Source organism: Carlito syrichta, unplaced genomic scaffold (genome assembly GCF_000164805.1).
Source record: "Carlito syrichta isolate Samal-C Ts95f unplaced genomic scaffold, Tarsius_syrichta-2.0.1 Scaffold302299, whole genome shotgun sequence".
NCBI classification, from domain to species: domain Eukaryota; kingdom Metazoa; phylum Chordata; class Mammalia; order Primates; family Tarsiidae; genus Carlito; species Carlito syrichta.
The window spans coordinates 298893-322535 of record NW_007246395.1 but is presented as its reverse complement, the minus strand read 5'-3'; the positions used below and the strand labels follow the sequence as shown (position 1 = coordinate 322535).

At 46.5% G+C, this 23643-nt stretch overlaps 1 protein-coding gene across 2 annotated transcripts; it reads left to right on the top strand.

The window, feature by feature from the left end:
- The first annotated feature begins 9222 nt into the window (after positions 1–9222).
- On the top strand, positions 9223–22313 carry METTL13 (methyltransferase like 13). Of its 2 annotated transcripts, none has more exons than XM_008056244.2 (8): positions 9223–9579; positions 10825–11584; positions 12899–13098; positions 14450–14645; positions 16492–16647; positions 18441–18659; positions 20726–20857; positions 21871–22313. In XM_008056244.2, exons 1-8 carry the CDS (start codon positions 9238–9240, stop codon positions 22143–22145), a joined length of 2280 nt encoding a protein of 759 aa, XP_008054435.2. In that variant the 5' UTR covers positions 9223–9237; the 3' UTR covers positions 22146–22313. The 2 variants fall into 2 exon arrangements, with proteins under 2 accessions (XP_008054435.2, XP_008054436.1); XM_008056245.2 differs by having other exon boundaries at positions 9294–9579; positions 10825–11124; positions 12907–13098.
- Positions 22314–23643: the final 1330 nt, after the last annotated feature.

The window sequence follows — 23643 nt, the reverse complement described above, 5'->3', positions numbered from 1 at the left end:
TTCTGGATATGAACACCTTATTAGATAGATGATTTGTAAGCATTTTCTTCCATTCCATAGGTGGCCTTTTCACTTTGTTTCCTTTGATGTGCTGGAGTTTTTAAGTTTGACCTAGTTCCATTTGTCTATTTTTGCCTTTGTTGCCTAAGCTTTTGGTGTCATAGCCAAGAAATCACTGCAAAATTCAATGTCATGAAGTTTTTCCCCTATGATTTCTTCTAGAAATTTTTATAGTTTTATGTTCACAACTTGTTTTTATTTTTATTCTTTTCTTTTTTTTTTTTTTGAGTTGGAGTCTCACTCTGTTGCCCAGGCTGGAGTGCAGTGGCATGCTCATGGCTACTGCAGCCTTGACCTGCTGGGCTCAGGTGATCCTTTTGTTTCAGCCTTCCAAGTAGCTGGAACTACAGGTACATACCATCATGCCCAGCTAATTTTTTAACTTATTGTAGAGAAGATGTCTCGCCAAGTTGCCCAGGCTGGTCTCAAACCACCTGAGCTCAGGCAATCCTCTTGCCTTGGCCTCCCAAAGTGCTGGGATTATAGGCTTGAGTCACCCCTGTCCGGCCCATGACCTATTTTTAGTTAATTTTTGTATATAATGGAAGATAAGAGTCCAACTTCATTATTTTGCATATAGATATCCAACTTTCCCAACACCAAGGAGTTTGGCATTTTTGAGAAGAAAGTGGCAGGTCAGTGTGTCCAGTGTGAACCGAATTACAGAAGATGACACTGGACCATAAAGGAAATTTAGGGCATGCCAAGACTCTAGATTTCATTTACAATACATTGGGAAGCCACTGGAGAATGACATGAACATATTTACGCAATTAAATGATCATTGTATTCCTCAAAAAGTTAAGCATAGAATTACCATGTAATTCAGTGATTCCACTGCTAGGGATATATCAGGTAATGGTGGCGCATGCCTGTGGTTCCAGCTATGACATGGATGAACCTTGAAAACATGATAAATGAAAGAATCCAGACACAAAAGATTCTAAGATTCTACTTATATGAAACATCCAGAATACGCAAATCTATTGAGAAGAAAGTAGATTTGTGGTTTTGAGGGGTTGGAGGAGGGGAAACTAGGACTAATTGCTAATAGGCAGGCTGGTCCGCACTGCACAGCTTTATGAATACACTAGAAATCACTCCAGTGTGTACTTTTCTTTCTTTCTTTTTTCCTTTTTTGAGACAGAGTTTCACTCTGTCGCCCAGGCTGGAGTGCAGTGGCATGCTCACGGCCACCGCAGCCTCGACCTGGTGGGCTGAGGCAAGTGATCCTTCTGGCTCAGCCTTCCAAGTAGCTGGAACCACAGGCATGCGCCACCACGCCTGGCTAATTTTTTGATCTATCGTAGAGACAAGGTCTTGCCAAGTTGCCCAGGCTGGTCTCAAACCCCTGGACTCAGGCAGTCCTCTGGCCTCCACCTTCCAAAATGCTGGGATTACGGGCGTGAGCCACCACACCTGGCTAAGTGTGCATTTTTCAATGGTGAACTTTATGTTATGTGATGTGTATCTCAATTCAAAACACGCTATCATATCAATAAATTACTCTGACTGCTATGTGGTAACTGGATTGTGGCAGGTAAGAGAGGAAGCAAAAGAGGTCATTGGCAAAGGACTTGAAGTTAAGAAGTTTGACAAGTTCACACCGAGAAAGTGCTAGATGTTTCTGATTCCAAATCCCATGTTCTTAACCTTTGTGTCACCTAGTTTCTAGCCAAGGGTTCTCCTTCCTACCAGCTATCTCCAGAAGTACACCATATTCCCTGACATTTCTCTGTTGAGTCCTTAAACACTAGACCTGCTGCTTGGATAAAATTTCCACATACTAGGAAAACTTTTTTTACAATGTGTCAGCAATGCGGACAAAGATAAACCACTTAAAGATGAGATGGCTTAAGGACAGCAAAACATTTTGGCACCATAAAGTTGAGATTCTTCTTAGGAAAAGACCATTCTTGCAGCAACCATGGCAAGAAAACAGTCTTAATTTTAGAGGAGTGCATATAACTTTTTTGTTGGACTAAAGGGAATTTTGTTCTCTTGGTTTATTTGAGGGCTCTGGATCCGAATGTTAAAAAACATATCTTGGGTGGAGTACTTAAGTGAATTTTATTTATTAAATGTTGTTTTAAAATCCATCCACTTAGTGGTGGAAAAATATAGTCATGGGCTGAGGACAGAGTTCATCCAAAACAAAATGGGATACATGAAATATTAATGGGTGTGCTGAGTGCTGGAGTTTGGGAGAAAAACAAGCTGTTTTTAAAGATTTTTTTATCCTTGTCCTGTAAAGCAACTGAAATGTAGAATCAAATTATAAAGAAAACATTGTAATAGTTTGCCCTTACAATTTTTCCCAGGATCCAGATTGCCAACAGGAGGTCTTGGCGGCCAATGCATGAGGCATAGCTGTTGACCTCGGCACCATTCTCTCACCTTCCCTGGCTCTCCAGCTTTCAAATGCCACTGCCTATTGGCCCCAAGGCAAACAACTTGCCATACGTGAGGGGTCCCCCCCAAAACTAGAATTTGTTTTTGGAGAGTGGGTCCCTTGTAGCACAGGTTTCTCCCCTGCTAGGTAAGTGCTCTAGGAACCCATCAGCATCAGTGTACCAGGGAGCGTTGTGAGAGGCTGCATTCAGTATTAGTGAATTTTTTTGGAGATTTTTTCAACGTGTTTGCCCATTTCAAAATTGGTGATTTATGAATGCACCTGCCCACACAGCACTGTGTTCAGCAGTTTTTGACCCAAAATGACATGACCCCCCATGTCCCACCCTTCCTATTCACCCAGTCTCACCCTGAGTGACTTTTTGTTTTGTTTCCCTGGATGACAAAAGTCCTCAAGGAAAAGGTTTTGCTGATGTGGAAGAGGTGAAACAAAAAGCAGCAGACGTGCTAGAAGGCATCAAAATTGATGAGTTCAAAAACTGTTTTGCACAGTGGAAAAAGCGTCTTGTAAGTATATTGCATCAAATAGAGAATACTTTGAAGGTGACTATAAGTTTAAACATGTAAGAATACATATACCATTGAAACAAAAATTTTTTATTTTAAAAATGTGGGGTTCAATTCAGAGTTAAGTATGCAAATATTCATTATGCAGGTACCCTCGTCGATGAGGTGTGGCCCCCCTCCCCTGGCAGAATCCCACTACTGCCAATCCCGCCCCCCCACCCCCGGCAATTTCCCACTTCTGACAATCCTTTTCTTACAGTATTACGATAATTGTTCAGGGTCCACTTATGAGTGAGAACATGCATATACCATTTTTTATAAATAAATTCTGGTTTTGGTATTTTTTTGTAGAGATGAGGTCTAGCTATGTTGCCTAGGCTCATCTTGAATTCCTGGGCTCAAGCAATTCACCCCTCTTGGCCTCCTGAAGTGCAAGGATTACAGGTGTGAGCCACCATGATCAGCCTAGAAATATTTTAGACATATTGTGATATTAGACCCTAACATTTTTTTTTTTTAAATATTTATTTGAATCTTATTTATTTCAAGATTTAACCATGAAATATAATTGATAGGTATGTGTTATCATTAGCATAGTTAGTTACTTCAAGCCAATTAGATGCTAAAATGCTTTGTGTTTTATTAGGAACCCTTGAGTGGTTATGATTTAAAATACAAACTGAGCCGGGCTCGGTGGCTCAGCCTGTAATCCCCCGCCTTTGGGAGGCTGAGGTGAGTGGATTGCCTGAGCCCGCAGGTTCAAGACCCGCCTGGGCAGCAAGACCTCATCTCTACAATAAATCAAAAAATCAGCCGGGTGTGGTAGCGCATGCCTGTAATTCTGGCTACTTGGAAGGCTGAAGTGGAAGGATCGCCGGAGGCCAGCAGGTTGAGGCTGCGGTGGCCGGGAGCGGGTGGGTAGGTGACAGAGTGAGACTCTGGGTGACAGAGTGAGACTCCAACTCAAAAAAAATAGAAATAAATAAATAAATAAATAAATAAATAAATAAATAAAATACAAACTGAGTTTAAATAAAGTCATTCAGTATTGTGAAATTTTTTCTAAAAATATAAATTCAGATCTCTGGATACATAACTTGCAGTTAGACTTACTTAATTGAAACTTACTCATAAGGTTTTTGGTAACAATATTTAATTAACTGATTATTGCTAAGTTTAATTGCAAAATAAAGAATAGGAAATAAACAGCATCTCTGACAGTTTGGGGGGCAGAAGATGGGAGAGAGCATGTGGGAAACAGAGTAATGCTTCCCCAAAGATATACCCTCCACCAGAACCTGTGAAGAGTTCCAGTACTTGGCAACACAGAATTAAGCTTGTAGATACAATTAAGGATGCTAATCAGTCAAAGTAAAATAGGGAGAGTACATTATCCACGTGGGCCCAATGTAATCACACAGTACCTTTAAAGTGGAAGAAGGAGAACCAGAGATGGTAGTTTGTTACAGCAGCAATAGGAAACAAATTCAGAACATACACATGAGAAGGAGAGAGTGCATGTGGTTGGGCAGGTTAGCAGGAGGAAAGCAGCAGAAGGTAAAATGAGAAACTGAGGTAAAGGGCAGGTTTGGAGGAATCTTCTTTTCCAAGCATTTAGCTTAAGCATTGGGCCACAAGAAGCCAACAGAGAACCAGGGTCATGACAGAACTGACCTGAAAGCTGTTCTGGGGAAGGACTGAAGTGCTTGATGACTGATTGAATACAGGGAATAAAAAGACTGAGGGACTCAAAATGACTCCCATGTTGGCCTCTGGATGAACGGGGAAATAGTCTATAGAAAGAAATGGAAGGAGAAAAAGGCATTATTTGTAGAACTGTTAACTTAAAAGGAATTTAGAGGTCATCACACTGGTAAAACCCAGAGCCAGAACTAATAGCCCATCTCCCCACCCTGCATGCCTGTCCTGGAGCTCATACCCTTCTCACTTACTATCAGTGGTATCCAGCTGGAGTTCGTAGTCCAAGACGTGAAAGCACTTCATGAGTGGGATGTGAAACTGAGCAATGAGAATCTCTCCTTTGTGTATAGGGAGTGGCTCAGATAATGCTAGAAACTATTTCCTATTTGGATCATCTTAACAAGTGGGTTTGTTTTCCACATTCGAGAAGTTAAGAAATGAGTGTTCTCTTGTGTATTCGGACAGTGGAAGAGCAGGCATAACATCCTGGGTTAATCTACCATTTTATTAGCTGGGTGTCAGTCGACACTTTGTTGAGGATATTGTTGACCTGAGAAGTAACTGTCAAGCTGATATTGGTTTCCTGAGATTGGGATAATCATAATAGTATTTTTTAGTTTGTATAGCACTTTCAATTTGCCAAGAGTTTTTCTCCTACATACTTTTGAATTCATAGGAAGGAGATTCAGAGATGCAGAGCTGATTTTTCACTGGCAGATTTGATCCTTTTTGAGAGAAAATCCCAGCCTTGTAGATTAACAAATTAGTATCATCATAGGAGATTATAATACCCTGCTTTCTTAAACTTATAATATACACACCTATACATCTACAGTTGAGGCAAAACTTCAGTTGATTAAAATAATTGAAAACGTAGGCAGGGCACGGTAGCTCATGCCTATAATCCCAGCACTTTGGGAGGTGGAGGCAAGAGGATTGCCTGAGCCCAGAGGTTCGAGACCCATCTGGGCAACTTGGTGAGATCTCATCCCTACAATGAATTAAATTAGTCAGGCATGGTGGCACGTGTCTGTGGTTCCAGCTACTTGGAAGGCTGAGGTGGAGGGATTGCCTGAGCACTGCAGGTCAAGACTGCAGTGACCATGTGCGTGTCACTGTACTCCAGCCTGGGAGAAAGAGTAAGATGACTCAAATTAGAAAAATACTACAAAATTAAAAAAAGAAAATGTAACTAATTAAGTGGATTCAGCCATGACTGCTTCTGTGTATTATACATACTTGACCCCTAGTTTTCTCCTCTGTCACTGAGAGCATCTGTAGGTGATCTGGTTTCTTCATGTGTGGACAGCAAGGCATTGATAAAGAGCATGATACAAGGGGAGATCCCAAAACCTCAAAATTTATTTATAAAAATTGTGCCTTTATTCTTACGTTTAAACTTCAGTCACCAAGATGACTTTTCCATGGCTTAAAGTTTTTTTCTTTAAAATTTATTTTAAAGATGTAGTGTACAATTCAGGATTAGGTATACAAGTGGTCATTGTACAGGTAAAGCTTGGACCTGACTTTGGTTCCCACTTTGCCTGGTTTGAGATCAAGTACCCTTATTGATGAAGTGTGCCCATCCCCCTCCCTCTACTGGCAGCGTCCTGCTACTGCCAATCCCTTATAGTATTATGATAATTGTTCAGGGTCCACTTATAAGTGAGAACATGTGGTACTCAGTTCATTAATTCTGTGATAGAGCACTGAGATTATAGCCTCTAAATCCATCCAAGTTGTTGCAAAGTTCATAATTTTGTTCTTTTGGCTGTGTAATATTCCATTGTGCATATTACCACATTTTTAAAATCCTATCTATTTTCGATGGGCAGCACGGTTGGTTCCATGTTTTTGTTATTGTGAATAGTGCTGCAATAAACACCCATGCACAGGTATCAAAACAGCTTTTGAACGTGTCAATTTTGATGACTTTTAGTGCTTCTGCCATTTTTTGCTTCACCCCTTTCACATCAGGAAAACATTGTCTTTTGAGGACTTTTTTATTACAGGGAAACAAACCAAAAAAAGGCTGCTAAGGGTGGGATCGGGTGAATAGGGAGGTGGGGCATAGGGGTCATGCTGTTTTTGGTCCAAAAAGTGCTGAACAGTTAGCGCAGTGTGAGCAGGTGTGTTGTGACAGTAGAACCAGTCACCTCTCTGCCACAACTCAGGAAGTTTCTTCTGCAAATCGTGATGCAATCTTCTCAAAACTTCCAGGTAAAAACTTTGGTTGACTGTTTGATATGGAGGAACAATTCCAAGCGTACCACAAGGGGCCCACCCTCCAGAAGATAATTCTGGGTTTTTTTTATGGGTGCCCTCATGTATATATTTGTGTCCTTTGTACAATTTTGGAAAACCTCTAGCATGTTTTAGCTTAAAGTACTCTGGATGGCACTGCTTTCTTAAGCTCAAAGAAGGGAAGCAGGCACAGAAGGAGATAGGTAAGTTACTTACTCTACTGATGTGAAGAATACTGCAAACAGTAATTATATTATTTTTAGGGAAAATAAAGACTTGGCCTGGGCTGAGATGGAAATAACTTCTACTGTCTTTTCTAACATCATACCCTTAACAGAAGGAAAAGGAGAAGCAAGCAGCTGCCAAAAGTTCTTGTAGACGCTTCCAGAGGATGAACTGTGCCTATGTTTTTGTTTTTTGTTTTTTTTAACCTATGTCATGCTGATATTATTGAAACAACCAGAACAGTCAGATTGTAGAATCATTTAGCCCCTTCCTTCAGGAAGCTGTCTCTGGTCATCCCTGCATCAGCAGATGTCTCAAAGGTACCTCACGGCACTGGTCACAACCCGCACAGATTGTTTTTGCGATTGTTTAGTGTTTCTTCCATGTGAATGCCTTGCTTGCCACTGTATCCTTAGCTTCTACCACAGTGATTGGCTCATGTTTGACTATTCAAACGTTTGTTGAAATGAACAGTTTGGTGAGGGTAGGGACAGAGGCCATGAGTTTTTTGATTCTTTGGTAACAATTTGCTTAGCACTTCAAGCACAAGTGATGTCCTCAGTTTGCAATAAAGGCTTTCTGAAAGAACCCACATCTCACTCTTTCGAAACCCTGTGTGATGCAGCAGCTGCAGCCACCTCAGAGCCTCCTTCCTGTTCTCCTTACCTAGGATAGAGAGGGCACAATGAGAACTCAGCCAGCAGGGCATGGAAACAGATTTCCTTGATGCTACTCATAATCTAAAAGCCTTGTGGAGGCTTTTTACATTAATCTTTTAAAACTGTGAAATTTGAACCATGTCCGTTTTGATCTCTTAATTGTGTTTTCAAATAGCAGTCCTCAAAGTGCGTTTCCCAAACCAATATTCTCAGCACAGCCTGGCAATTTAGAAACACAAATCCTTGGCCTCAACATTGACTCGAATCAGAACCCTGGGTTGAGACCCAGCAGTCTGTGTTTTAACATGTCCTCGTGGTGATTATGATGCATGCCAGAGTTTGAGAACCACTCTTCTTTTTGAGTCAAGAGTCTCACTCTGTCGCCCAGGCTGGAGTGCAGTGGGACGCTCACAGCCACCACAGCCTCGACCTGCTGGGCTCGGGTGATCCTTCTGCCTCATCCTTCCACGTAGCTGGAGCCACAGGCGCGCGCCACCACACCCAGCTAATTTTTTGACTGATTGTAGAGAGACAAGGTCTCAGCAAGTTGCCCAGGCTGTTCTCCAACCCGTGGGCTCCGGCAACCCTCTTGCCTCCGCCTCCCAAAGTGCTGGGATGACAGGCGTGAGCCACGGTGCCCATCAAACATACAGCCAGCCGTTGTCGATTCAACAGAACGACGACCCAGGGGCCGACAGTTAACATGCAAATCCGAGACTTCGCACTGCGCTTTGAGGGGAGAAGGAGGCACCTCTGCACAACCAGTCGTTACCCCTCCTGAACTGTGTCGTCTTTACACGGGTGATCGTGGAACTTTGTATTCTGGTGCAGAAAAGGTACAGACAAGTGCCATTTTCCTACAGACGGCGCCTGAATGATACAAGCATGGCGAGAAAACTCGGCAGGGTGTGGCGGGAAGCAGATCACCCGGCTAGAAATTGCAGGTCTCTCCCACGACCGGAGGGCTCCGCTCGCTCCTGCCTGGCTTCCCTCCGACCTACGTGGGGGCTGCTCTCCGGACCCAAGAGCCCGGCCCTCGGGAGGCGCGCGCTCGGATCTGCGCGGAAGCTGCGCCAGACCAAGCGGAACACACTCCAGGGAGGCCACCAGGACGCCGGCACTGGATCAGGGGAAAACACGGACCCATGCTCGCGAGGGGCCCCCAAACTCTTCCGCTCAGGTCCGCAGCCGGGCCCTTCCGCCTTTTTCGCCCCGTCCCGCCCCAGCCTCCGACGTGAGGCACGCACGCTGCAGCCAATGAGACGCCAGGAGCTCACAGCAGTGGCCAATGCGTGGCCGGATGGTGCGAGGGGGCGGGAGCGACCCCGCGCGAGGCCTCGCACCCGGAAGTGCTTGCTTAGTCCTGACATCCCGCTGGGTGGGGGCTCCGGGCTCTGCACGTGGGGCGGGCGCGGCGGCGGGGCAGCGTATGTTGGGTGTAGTGCCCGCGCGCTTGCCGTCCTGTGGGTTTTTAGTGGGGGAGCAAGTCAATGTGGCTGTGTGTCGCTGGGAAGGACCCCTACGGCCGCGTTTCGGAGCCTGCGTGGGGACGAGCCCCGCGGGCAGCACCGTGCAGGGAGCAGGCGAGTCGCGAAGACGCCGCACGGGCGGTGGGAACATGAACCTCTTACCGAAGAGCTCCAAGGAGTTTGGCTCCGTGGACTACTGGGAGAAGTTCTTCCAGCAGCGAGGAAAGAAGGCTTTCGAGTGGTATGGAACCTACCTGGACCTCTGCGGGGTGCTGCACAAATACATCAAGCCCAGGGAGAGGGTAAGGAGCGCGGCCTGGCAGCTCTGCGCGCGCACGAGAAAGTGGGGCTTGAGAACCGTCACGTTGCATCTGGGGACGGCGACAGGCGAGGGGTCTAGTTGGACTCTTAGTTCCAGGATTCCACGAGTCGTTCCGGCTAAAAGACAACTTTAAAACACTCTCTTCAAGGTTTGCAGTTTATCCTTGAATTGCTAACCCTGCTTAGAAGAGTGACTTCTTTAGTAGTCTAAACTAGATGTTACCTCCTGAAAGTGTGCTGTTGCTGTGCATCTCTGTGGCTTCATCGATGTGTTATGAGGTTGTTTATCTAATTGTGGGCTGCTCCCTGAGTTCCGGTCACTGTGCCTTAAGTTACATGAGCATTGAGACATAAATCCTACGCACATTTCAGCCGTGACAAGTGATAAATAAGGTAATAGGTTTGGTAGAGGCGGGATTGTACTGGAAATAGGAAAGGAGGAAGTGTAAAAAAGCTAACATTTGTGGGGAAGCTTTATGTGACATGCCTCATGCAGAGTGCTGTGTGTGTGTATGTGTGTGTGTCACGTGCAGTCTCTGAATTCTCATCATAAATTCAGGTTAGTGGTCATGCAAGCATTTTACAGTTGAAACTGAGGCTCTGAGTGCCAGTTTTTTGCTGGAGATTTATACATCTAGTGAGCGGTCACTAGGGATTTAAACTCAGGCCTGACTGGCTCCAAAGCTTATGAACTTCTCTTCGTAACATGCTGGGAGGCAACAGTCTGTTTTTTAAGATTGGCTTCGGAAAATAACAACATATCACTAGATGGAAATCTGTGATGGGAGTAAGATTGAATCCTTATAAAGCGCATCTTACTCTCTGGTAGGCATGAATGGATTGAGGAAATAGGGTTATTCCAGGCCTAGGATTTCAACAGAAACATGAGATTTCAGCTGTAATCCTGTGACTTTTGTTAATTCCCGAGTAATAAACGCACCTTTCAGAGAAAAGAACAACCATGATTAATTTGTTTCTACAGCACCAAGCCCATTCTCATATGACCTTTTTGTGGCTGCAGGTGGTTTTTACTAGTGAGTTCCTCTAATCTGTGGTGTTTCAAAATGGAGTCTAGAATCAGCTCTGTAATGTTGCTCTCTTCCTGACAACAATGCCTCCACCTTCTGAAAACATGCGGCAGCCAAGGAGAGGCTTGATTCCTGGAAGTAGGTGAAACATATTATCTTGTCTCATTACCTCCATCCCATGTGTGTTTTTCCCTGCAGGTGTTGGTGATTGGGTGTGGCAACTCAGAGCTGAGCGAGCAGCTATATGATGTGGGCTATCAAGATATAGTGAACGTTGACATCAGTGAGGTTGTCATCAAGCAGATGAAGGAACGCAATGCTAGCCAACGGCCCCAGATGAGCTTCTTGAAGATGGACATGATGCACATGGAGTTTCCTGATGCCTCGTTCCAGGTGGTGTTGGACAAGGGCACCCTGGACGCTGTCCTAACAGATGAGGAGGAGGAGACCTTGCAACAGGTGGACAGGATGCTGGCTGAGGTTGGCCGCGTCCTGCAGGTGGGCGGTCGCTATCTCTGCATCTCCCTGGCTCAGGCTCACATCCTGAAGAAAGCAGTGGGTCACTTCTCTCGGGAGGGGTGGATGGTGAGGGTGCACCAAGTGGCCAGCAGCCAAGATCAGGTGTTGGATGCAGAGCCTCAGTTCTCCCTGCCTGTGTTTGCCTTCATCATGACCAAGTTCAGGCCAGTGCCTGGCTCTGCCCTTCAGATCTTTGAGCTGTGTGCTCAGGAGCAGGGCAGACCTGTGCGGCTGGAGAGTGCTGAGCAGCTGGCCGAGGCGGTGCGGGAGCGGCAGCAGTATGCCTGGCTGCGTGGCCAGCTGCGCTGCAAGGCCGGGCTGGGGAGTGTGTCTCTGGACTTGTGCGATGGGGACACGGGGGAGCCACGCTACACCCTCCACGTGGTGGACAGCCCCACTGTGAAACCATCGTGGGACAGTCATTTTGCCATTTTCATCAGTGAGTTGGGATTACTCCCCTCTTCCCTGGAAGGGCTGGCTTGCTGGGGCTGGGACTGGGGCGGATGAGGGTGTCTTGGCTATTTTCATCTTGCAGGGGGTCATACTTCTAGAGGATTAGACCAGCCAAGGCATGGTGGAAGGGGTGTGAAAGCTCTCCAGCAGCATGCTTAGATTTTAGGCTTATTCCTTCTCATCTGCCATTGCAGAGGCAAGATGAAGTAGGAGAATGGGGCTGGCAGTGGGGAGAAAGAATGGAGAGAAGTGTTGCATAGAGATGTTGGTTACCTGGTAGCACGGAGTGAGGAAGCAGCCTGCAGCTGGTCTGAGACTGACTGTAGTCCCAGCTCTGGCCTGTGAACTGTGGGACTGGGAAGTTGCTGTGCTGCTCTGTAGAACTGAGAGAAGCGGGACAGGGTAGCAGTTAAGAAAGCTCTGGAATCAGTCCTGGTGGCATGACATTGGACAAGCTACTTTCTTTTCTGTGCCTTGGTTTCCTCATGTAAAAAGCAGGATTGTAAGTCCTTGTGTAGTTGTGAGGAGTGCAAAAGCTCTTAGAAACGGTATCTGGCACGTGATAAATGCTTTATAAATATCAGCTGTTATTATTGAAAGGCGTGAATAATATCAGATTTAGCTTAATCAGGATCGAGACAGATGGTGCGAGGAAGTGCTTTTAAAGGTAGACAGTTCTAGCGAATGCAGTGTTTGTAGTTATGGTGCTGATGATAATTTGTTTCCTGACACCTGCGCCCTTTTCTGAGTATTCTGTAACCCTGACAGTCCACCTGTGGGCCCAGTAGTGCAGTGGACATGAGCGTGGAGTCCAGGGCTTAACTGCCTGGTCTCGAGTCCCAGCTTCCCCATTTACTAACTATGAACCTGGTAGATGGAGTAACTTCTGTGCCCCCACCCTCCTCATTAGAAAAATGGGAACAGTGCTTCTATTTGCTTCTTGGGTTATTGGGAGGCTTCAGTTAGTTTATGTTTGCCAGCTGCTTGGGGTCATGCCTGGCATGTGAGAAGCACTATTACTGTTGCTGCTTTTCTTGCCATAGATACCTGCCTCCCTCCCCTTTATTTATTCCTTCCTGTTACAGACATGCCCACTTCTTATCTGCCCTTGGTCCTGCTCCATGCCTGGTGGCGGCTTTGCTCTGAGTGTTGTGTGCTAAGGAAATGATAACCCCTTAGTGAATCACAGTTGGAAGGATGCTGGTCTTGGGCAGGGACTGGCTCTCTGCCATGTGGGCCATATTGGTTGTGGGCTTGAACACTCTTCCAGGACTCTCTGTAACCAAGTTCCTTCTTTTAGTCCCTCAGGGCCGGGAGACAGAGTGGCTCTTTGGCATGGAGGAGGGCCGGAAGCATCTGGCAGCCAGTGCAGGCTTCAGAAGGCTGATCACAGTGGCCCTTCACCGAGGTCAGCAGTATGAAGACATGGACAGCATCCAGGCCGAACTGTCATCAAGAGTCATGGAGCTGGCCCCAGCTGGAATGCCCACCCAGCAGCAGGTAACAGCTTGGGCAGCAGTGTTCTCGGGCCTCTGAAGCCCAGGTAGCAGCCAGGAGGGCAGAGGGAGCCTTGACCTGGGACCCTAGTCTGATCTGGAAGTATGTCAGCAGCTACGAGTTAAATGAGTGAAAAACCACTTTCCCTTGCCGCAGGCAGAGATGGGAATGTGGGCACAATAGTGGCTGTCTGTGTGCGTGTTGGAGTAGGGGAGGACACTCAAAGCCATGAAGGTGGTGCCCAGGAAATGCTCCACACCTCTGGGCTCCAGCTGTTCACAGTACGATTTCTTACTGCAGGTTTTTCCTTCCCACTGTTGAATTGGACTTCCTTGGCCATTTTGCTTCATAGAACTATCATCTGAGGGTATAAATGGGAATGGACCAGAATAGCACAGTAGGATTTTCTGGATATTAGTGTTGCTGGACTGGTGTTTTACTGGGAGGGAAATAGAAGGTTTTTATCAAAATGATGGTATGGTGTTATCAGTTAATACTCTGTCCTGTGCCATCCTGGTCACCATGGGTAAAATTGACACCCACTTTGTGTATAAGAACTTTATGGTAAAGAGTTTATCCTTCTTGATAGGTGAGAAGGCCAAGGTACCTGGAGGCTTGGTGCAGTATTAACAGATCTGAAAAAAAAGAACCTGGGTTCCCACCTGTGATACTGCTCACCAGGCTGACTGGTGTGTATGAATGAATGTGTGTTTGATTCTTCCTGGCAGTCTTTAGGGCTGGTGTTTATCAGAGAGACTTATTTCCTGGAAGCCTGGGTCCTCTGGGGAGCTTTCTTTGAGACCCTCTCTCACCAGGTTATGAAATACTCTTATAGGTCTTTAAACTCTCTCCTCCCATGTTTAGGGAGAAACATGTATTTTTCTCCTAAGCTTTAGAAAAATGGAGAAAAATACAAGAATAACTAGGGGAAGGATTGGTTATTTCCCTGTGGATCTTGTTACCTTTGTCCTTGTCTAGATTTCTTTTCATAATGACAGCCCTTGCCTAAGGATTCTCTATAGCTTTAATTATCCTGGACTATTGAGAGTTCTTTAGGACTTACTGATGAGAAACTCATAGATTTTTTCCTGAAGAGAACTGCTGCCTCTCACAAATGGTTTTGGGAGATTAGATTTGGGTTATGTATTCTGTTGATTTTCAAAAGGTGAGTCAAACCTTTTGAGAAAATTCATAGGCCCCAGAGAAATTCTGTAGTCGAACAGCAAATCTCTGGAGTTGTCATCCAGAGATTTGGGGAAATTCCTCAGATGGACACACAGTGGGGAGGACCTGTGACTTCTTGGTTTTCCTCGTTGAACTGGTGTTTTGACCATATCTCTGGCTGTATCTTCAGGTGCCTTTTCTGTCCGTGGGTGGGGACATTGGAGTCCGCACTGTTCGGCACCGAGACTGCAGCTCCATAAGTGGCGACTATGTCATCGAGGACGTGCAGGGGGATGACAAGCGCTACTTCCGGCGGTTAGTCTTCCTCAGTAACCGGAATGTGGTGCAGTCAGAAGCCAGACTGTTGCAGGATGTGTCTCACAGAGGTGAGGCTTCGTGGCCTTGATGGGGTCCCAGGTGGGTTTGGCATGGACTCTTGATTTTGGGTGTCCATGAAGACCTAAGAGCTTGGAGATGGGGAACAGTCCTGGGTGCCTAAGAATCAGAGCCGTGGATGTGGCCAGTGAGCCCCGCTGTCCTCCATAGTATGACATGCTGTCGCCTGTTCAGAGGGTCTGAGAGTTGCAGGCGCCTGAGAAGCATCTAGCCTGTCATAGCTCAGTGGAACGGCCTGTGATGGAGGAGTTGTGCAGTACCTGAGCTTCTGGTATGATCGCTACCAGCCGTGTGTGGTGCTGAGCATTTGGAATGGGACTGTTGCAACTGAGGAACTGAAATTAAAATTTTCTTTGATTTTCATGCACATTTAAATGACCACAGGTAGCTAGTGGGAACAGTATTGGACAGTGTGATCTAAACCGTCTCCTTTGGGATCCCTTCAATTGGTCTCCTGGATGCTGCTCAGAAGCTCCTGCTATGGGGAAGGGAGTCTATCGTGTGTCCTACCCATGTTGTCCGCTGGGTATGTTTGTTTGTGTTACAGAAGCTACACTTGCCATTACTTCGAAAGTCAGGTGTATAGAGTAAGAAATGAATGTTTCTCCCTCCCCTTCTCTGACGTGACTTCCCCTTGAGGCACAGAAATTCCATGGAAGCTGAAGCTGGCTCCCTGATTCCCAGTTGCTCCCTTTGCCTGACCTTGCTGTCCTCTCAGCAAGGCATCTGGGAGGAGGCTGGAGATGGAGGATTCATACTCGGCAGGTCATGGGTTTGCCCTGAGCTTAGGATCAAGTTCCTCTCAGCAGAATGGTTTTTTCCTTAGCGTTTCCTGGCCAATTTTACCCATGATTGTCGGGTTCCTGCCCTGTGGCTAGTCACTCTGACTGTAAGTTGATTCCATTTCATTTCACTAAGACATCAGTAAAAGTGCTTAAAAGAACACTTTGCCCCTCCAGTTTGGGTTTCAGGTTTTTTCATCATTGTCAGGTTCTTGCCGCTCATGGGAGGAACATTCTCCCTCATGAAAGTCTTGGTGAGCAAAAAGGAGATCATATTAAAAAGCGATTTAACATCTTGGAAAGCACCCTGACCATACAGTTCCTGGTGCTGCTATGGAATGGAGCAGGTCCCTGCGAAGACCAGCCCTCTGTTTCCATGGTGTCCTGAAGCAGGAGAGGGAGAAGGTAGAGGGAGCATAGAGGGTCTTCTATTGGCTTTATTTCCCCCATGAGCCCTTGTGATGCCTTGCTCAACAGTATGGGAGGTGCTACTGTGGCATGGTAGAGAGGCGAAGGGTGTTGGGGACATTGGTCCTGAGTTTAAATCTGTCTGCACCACATGCTGATTCTGTGCCTGTTTGCTTAACACTTCAGCTGCTTGGTGTCTCATGTGCCAAGAATTGGAATGAGAAGTTTTTCAGAAGAGCTAAAAGAGTAAAATTCCTGGTACAGTAACTGGCACCGAGGAGGTAATTGGTAGCTGTACCTCTTCTCTGAGAGAATGTATGAGTAACCTTTTCTCCTGTTAGAGGTCATACATTTCTCAGGGGGGAGGTGTGAGGACTCCTCCATGGAGTTTTCCCAGATTTCTGAGTGTGCCTACTCCCTTTTCCAGATTCCTTGTCTCCATTGTATGTGTGACACCCTGATTTGTAGTGTTTGCCCATTTCTGTGGTATAAGTACCCCCACCATGGCCAGATTCAAGCTGTCAACAGTGAGCAGAATTCCTGTGTGTTTGCCAGTGGGCTCCTTTGAGTTATGCTGTCCATAACGCTGTGTTCCAAGGCCTGGTGTTCTGGGCGTAGGCCTTCATTAAGGCTGTCTCTCCTTTAGCCCAGAAGAAACGGAAAAAGGACAGGCGGAAGCAGCGGCCTGCTGATGTTCCTGAGGACCTCCCTGTGGCCATTGATAAGAGTTACCTGTGCTGTGAACACCACAAAGCCATGGTTGCCGGCCTCGCACTGCTGAGGAATCCAGAGCTGCTCTTGGGTGAGAGACACCACTGCCACTAGGGCACATATAAGGTTTCAGAAGTAGCCGTTGATGTCAGCTTCCTTGTCGTTTAAGAACAATTCTTACGAACCAGCAAATGCACGTGTATTCGTGTCTTCATCTCAGCTGTCTTCTGAGTTAATGCACATACCAAATAACTTTTGCCCCAAATTCAACTTGTACTATTGAAATTGTATTGAAGTGTGTTGGTGTCTGAATGTTTCTTCTATTTATTTCTTCTTAAAATTAAGGTATACAATGGTATGTGGAGTACACAGATTTTAAGTTGTTCTGCTTTTCTGTAATACATTTGAATACCAGATGCAATTCTGTCTTGAATGTCTACTTTTATTTTATTTATTTATTTTGAATTGGAGTCTCACTCGGTCGCCCAGACTGGAGTGCAGTGGCCGCTCCCGGCCACTGGAGCCCAGCAGCGATCCTTCCGCCTCAGCCTTCCGAGTAGCCGGAATTACAGGCATGCGCTACCACGCCCGGCTGATTTTTTTATTTATTGTAGAGATGAGGTCTCGCTGCCCAGGCGGGTCTCGAACCCGCGGGCTCAGGCAATCCACTCACCTCAGCCTCCCAAAGGTGCGGGATTACAGGCTGAGCCACCGAACCCAGCTGAATGTCTACTTTTAAAAAATCCATATTGTAGTTAGTGCAATCATAGCCTTATAGCAGGTCACACCAGCAGAAATGTTGGTGTTTCCATCTGTGATATGACTGTCCTTGCCTGGGGTCCCTGAATTTGCCCACTTGTACCACTGACCTGTCTTGGTGTTCACGCGTATCCCTGAACCTCTATTCCTACATGTAGCCCTCAGGATCTGGCTCCTCTTGGGGAGTCTTTTTTTTTTTTGAGTTGGAGTCTCACTCTGTCGCCCAGACTGGAGTGCAGTTGCCTCTCCCGGTCACTGCAACCTTGACCTGCTGGGCTCTGGCGATCCTTCCGCCTCAGCCTTCCGAGTAGCCGGAATTACAGGTGCGCACTACCACGCTTGGCTAATTTTTTAATTTTATTGTAGAGATGAGGTCTCGCCTTCCCAAACGGGTCTCGAACCCACGGGCTCAGGCAGTCCACTCACCTCAGCCTCCCAAAGGCTCGGGATTACAGGCTGAGCCACTGAGCCCGGCAGGGAATCTTTATTTCTTTCTTTGATCCCCTTATGGCTGCTGTTTCTCTGTTCTTAGGGATAGGAGTTGGGCTTTTGTTCCCTGTGGTTTATGGAATATGGACAGATTGCCCTTGCTTGGTTGGGATATCTGAGAGTAGGGTGTGACCTTGTGAGTTGAGAGCTAGGAAGGGCATTGCACCTGTACTGTACTGCCTATGACCGTGGGCAAGACTGCTAGGCATTACTCCTCCCTTACCAGAGAGGGTCCAGCAACTCTAATGGTGAAGACTCCTGATTCCAGGTAGCTGAGTGCTTTGGGATCTTTAGGAGACCATGACAGGGTAACCCTCTTGGGTTCCCTCCCACTATGGGAGCTTTTCTGTCCTTTCAATAAATCTTGCTTTCTCAAAAAAAAAAGAAAGAAAAGAAAAGAGACCATGACAGTAATGCACTGGTTCACCTTCTGGGTCTAGTCGTCATGAATCCAGTTGAGTTTTCAGATATCATATCAACTCCTAGATTTGGGGAGTGAGACAGGGAGGCCAGGTCTCTAAATCTCGTATCTCCTGAGCAGGGTCAGTGATGTGACTCCCCCTTGCCTTCCCTGAGGCTGGTACAAAGATTTGCAGTGAGCAGATGGGAAAGTGATGCTCTTTTCTTTTCTTACAGAGACTCCACTGGCATTGTTGCTGGTTGGCCTGGGTGGGGGCAGCCTCCCCCTCTTTGTCCATGATCATTTTCCAAAGTCCTGCATCGATGCTGTGGAGATTGACCCCTCCATGTTGGAAGTGGCCACGCAGTGGTTTGGCTTCTCCCAGAGTGAGCGAATGAAGGTCCACATTGCAGACGGCCTGGACTATGTTAGCAGCCTGGCGGGAGGAGAAGAAGGTACCGCAGGGGAGTCATTGGAGGATGTAAGGGAAGATTGCTCCATGGTTGTGAGACCTACAGGGGTTTCGAGAATTTATCGCTAAGAGGATGGTGTCAGTATCATCCCGGTCTTTCACCTGTTTATTTGTTGATTCACTTATTCAAGACAAAAAGAGTGCCAGCTCTATTCTTAGTACTGTGCCAGGCGTTTGGAGTGTAGCAACCGGAAACACAGTGGGGCTCCTGATATGTATCCTCATGACTTCCTCACCATCCCAGGAAACGTGGAGTCTGTACTGGGAAAAAGAAAAGGTGGCATGTGTGTTAGGGCTATATCTTCTAAATGCTTCCACTGGGGGTGGAACCAGAAGTCGGGCAAAACAGCTTTCATGTAGGTCAGCGGTTTACAACTCAGGGGACATTTGGCTATGTCTGCAGAAAGTTTTTGGTTGTGACAGATCAGGTAAGGTTGTTGCTACTGGTGTCTAGGGGCTAGAGGCCCAGTCTGTGAAATCTACAATATGCCGCAGTGTGCAGGACAGCCATTAATGGCACAGAGTGGTCTGGCCCAGGTTGTCGGCAGTGCTGAAGTTAGAAACCGTGTGCAGATACCACAGTGGGGATTTTGCAGCCCTCCTGCTACTGGAATTAAAGCTCCATTTGCCCTAATAACTTGTATCCCAGACTTAGGACAACAGGCATATTAGTTTTCCACAAAATACCAGGGATAGTATTTCCCTCATCATTTTGCAGTTATATATTCGGGCTCCTGGTGACTACTTTCTGAGGCTTGAATCCCTCAGGAGGAGTTAGGTTGGATCAGGTCTCCTGGTAGCTCAGGCCACTCTCCTGGTCTGCTCGTTCCATGACAGATACTCTGGTTTTCACTGGGAATTGGAATATCTTCCAGTGAGGGTGTGGCAAACGGTGATGCCCGCAGTTAGTGTTTTGGGATGAATAGGTACAGCCTTAGTTGTCTTTGCAAATGGAATTTTATGTCAGAGTTGCACAAGTTCCCTCTCTGAGGCTATGGCCAGTGGGGGCCCAGGCCCAAGATAACTGATATGTGTGAGGCACTTGATAGGTGTTTGGTCCATCATGCATGGTACTGCAGTAATCTGTAGATGAAATGGCGTTGCCCATCTTTCATGATAACCTTTCAGATTCCTGGAGACCCAAGGCTCCAGATGTGGACCATCCTTAAATGTAGAGCCAGTATGTTCTTTTTCAGGTCTGTGCTAAGTACAGTGATAAACATTCAGGAATCCTAACTAGATACTGGTTAATTATTGAATAATTACTGCCACAGTCTCCAGATTTTCTAAAAACATGTCAGTGGCATTGCAGGGCTGTCCCTTACAAAAACTAGTTGACATTATAGTAAGGAGAAGATCTACTTCTTCATCAGTTCTTTTACATCCATTTGGCAAAATCATTTCTTTCTTGAGCAAGCTGTTTATTGTTCATGTGACTACAAAGATAACATTAACTCAAATTTCAGAACATTTAGGCAATACTTGCTGTTCCCAGAGTTAAAGTTGCCATTTGCTAGGTCGGCCCTTCAAAGCTTAGGCAGCTACTTTGTCTGACTTGGTGATTCCCCACTCTGTGTAGACTTACTGGGGAGGGTAAGAGAAATACTAGCGGCCTTCCATCTGTCCCACAGCAACCTGGAGTTTTTGACTTCGTTTGTTGGGAGTGTAGCCCACATTCTCTAAGGACTTAGAAGCTTCCCAGGGTGATTCTATTAAAATGTTCTGCCAGGGTCAGAAACCACTGGAATAAGATGGACCCTTAGACAAGAAATATTCATGCTAAAGCAAGACCCCATGAATGTCTGTGTCTTTGGAAGGTGCTTGTAAATGCTGTGGAAGGCCCCATCTTTACTGTGGGACACTCTGAACCCTGATGTCAGGATTCCCCAGGGCCATGATGTCAGTGCCCTAGCAGGCACACCACATCCTCTATGGCATCCTTCTGTCATCGCCACCCTAACCACCATGGGTACAGAGGGGGTTAGTGTAGGAGCAAATGTGGTGTTATTTTACTCAGCAGTGACAGGCTTGCTTGCTTCTCTTTCCTAGCACGGCCCCACTATGATGTCATCATGTTTGATGTTGACAGTAAGGACCCAACACTGGGAATGAGTTGCCCACCCCCAGCATTTGTGGACCAGCCTTTTCTGCAGAAGGTCAAAAGCATCTTGACTCCTGAAGGTATGGAGAACAAAAGGTTGGAGAGGGAGAAGGGAAGGGACCCTTAAATTATCTTTTTAGTGAAAAATGCGCATAAATGTACAGCTCTGTTTTCCCAAATTAAACACATCCATTTACCAGCACAAACACAGAACATTTCCAGGACCCCAGAAGTCTCCCTCTTACCCCCTTTCATGAACTCGTCTTCCCAAGGTAGCCACTATTCTGACTTCTGTCAGTGCAGCTTAGTTTTGCAGGACTGTAATTGCTGGCAGATTGGAGGTGTGTGTGTGTGTGTGTGTGTGTGTGTGTGGTAGGTGTGGTAGGTGTGGTAGGTGTGGTGCAGCAATTTGCAGTCCCACCAGCATGGTGATGCTGGCTACCTCCTGAATGCTTCCTGCATGCCCTAGATCAGTTACTTAATCTTCACAGCAGCCTGTTTTCAGATTAGGAAACTGAGGCTGAGAGATTTGCCAAGGTGACACAAAATAACAGGCTCCAATTCAGACACTTGTCACTGGAAAACTGGGTTCTTAATCCCTATGTTCATAGCCCCCTAGGTGTTTTGATCTGGTGGAAGGTACTGACTGGTGAACTGGATTGATTTAGAACCTTATTGTCAAAAGTCAGGATACCTTGGCCCTCTCACTGGTTACTAAATGCTCCGTGATGTGTATGTCAACAATGTAGTATCCCTGTCGAGTTGGTACATTTTACTTTCTCAGGGATATTAATTAGTTACTTCTTTCTCAAAGCAGTTCTTCAGGAAACTGAGGCATGGGGAATGGTGAGATAATGTGTTACCACAGAGGAGCGAGAAGTAAGGATGGAGTCTTCTTGTGGCTTGTGTGTTCCCCGTGCCAGCCTCCATCTGCCTTTGTGGCTGTGGATTCTCTGCACTCTTACTGCCACCACAGCTGTGTGTTCTTAGTCTCCCACATGCCCTGTGGCAGGAGTTGGCATTTTCCTAAGAGCTGGTCCTTGTCTCTGGTATCTCCTGATCTGAAGTTCTGACTTTTCTTCCCACCCCACAGGTGTTTTTATTCTCAACCTTGTGTGCCGAGACTTGGGGCTGAAAGACTCCGTGCTGGCTGGGCTTAAGGCAGTTTTCCCCCTTCTATACGTTCGGCGAATTGAGGGTGAGGTAAACGAGATCTTGTTCTGTCAGCTGCACCCTGAGCAGAAGCTTGCCACGCCAGAGCTCTTGGAAACGGCCCAGGCCTTGGAGCGGACCCTGCAAAAGCCTGGGAGGGGTTGGGATGACACGTATGTCCTGTCTGATATGCTCAAGACCGTGAAAATGGTATGATGACTGACCTTGGTCACTGGCCTGCCAGAGATTCAGAATATGATGCACAGTCCTTTTTAAGCCTCGTATTTTTATTGGTTTCATACTCATCTACCTACGCATGACATCCAGCTTGGTGGGGGTGCCTGAAGATCTGGGAAAATAAAGTTATTCCCCTCCAGTCCTCTTAGTGCTACTTGGGTTGAGCACCTTGTCCTCCTGTGCCCTGGGTAGGGCTCCCTGCGGCAACTGCAGTATACACTGCATGCCTTCCCACGTGCGCCAGGCTCCCCAGGACTCAGGACAGTCCAATTTCATTGCGTCTGTTCTTTACTGATCTGCATTTGCTTTAGCCCTACCTGAAGGAGTGAGGCAGCAGAGTATCCTGTGCCAGAACAATAAACAGTTTCTGTAGATTGTATCAGGCCTGCTCTGTCTCTGCAGATGAAACTACTGCTAAAATGCTCACCCACTCCACTGTTTAACAACTTTCCTCAATTGCCCCGGTTTTGTAGCCTAAGCCTTGGGTTTGTTCTGGTCTTGGTGGAAGGCGTGCATGTCAGAGACCTGGCTGACTGAAGTCTCTGGTGGTGTTCACTTACGGCATTTGTGAAGTGTCAGCTGCACCCACATGGAGAGTGGGGCTGAAGGGGAAGATATATAAGAATGGCCCAAAACGAAGGGTTCATGATGAAAGTTATTGTGGGGCCATCTTCTTCTTTTTTTTTTTTAATTTTTTGAGTTGGCGTCTCACTCTGTCGCCCAGACTGGAGTGCAGTGGCCGCTCCCGGCCACCGCAGCCTCGATCCTTCCGCCCCAGCCTTCCCAGTAGCCGGAATTACAGGCGCGCGCTATCACGCCCGGCTGATTTTTTGATTTATTGTAGAAATGAGGTCTCGCTGCCCAGGCGGGTCTCAAACCCGTGGGCTCAGGCAATCCACTCACCTCAACCTCCCAAAGGTGCGGGATTACAGGCTGAGCCACCGAGCCCGGCTGTGGGGCCATCTTCTAAGTGGTTTACATGCACTGTCTCACATAGTCTGACGTAAAGGAGAGGGAAACCAGAGCTAAATCTAAGCCCACATCTCACTAGAGTTTTTGAGATCATGAAGCTAGTGGTTCCATCTTGAATTTCATCTCTCCTAGCCAAGTCCAATGTACTAAGCAGTACCATGGAAAATAGGCAGTCACCATTCGCCACCTGGCCTATCTTACCACAGGCTCTTTAGAGTGGACTAGAATCTTGAGGTGAAGCATGCAGATGCTTCTCCGCTCATGGTGGTTCCACCCTAAAGTCAAAAAAATTATAAGTTGGGGACTATTTGTATTTCAAGATTAACTTGTTATTCTTAATAAAATAGTGTCAGTCTATTATGAATAAGGGGTGTGAGTGCAGAATAAAGTTTTTAGATCTTATTCCTTAGAAATACTTGGAGCTTGTTCCTCAGGGGAGGGTTTTCCCTAGAATCCTTCAAGGGAAAGATTATTCTTCACATCCCTGTACTCCAAAGAACCTCAC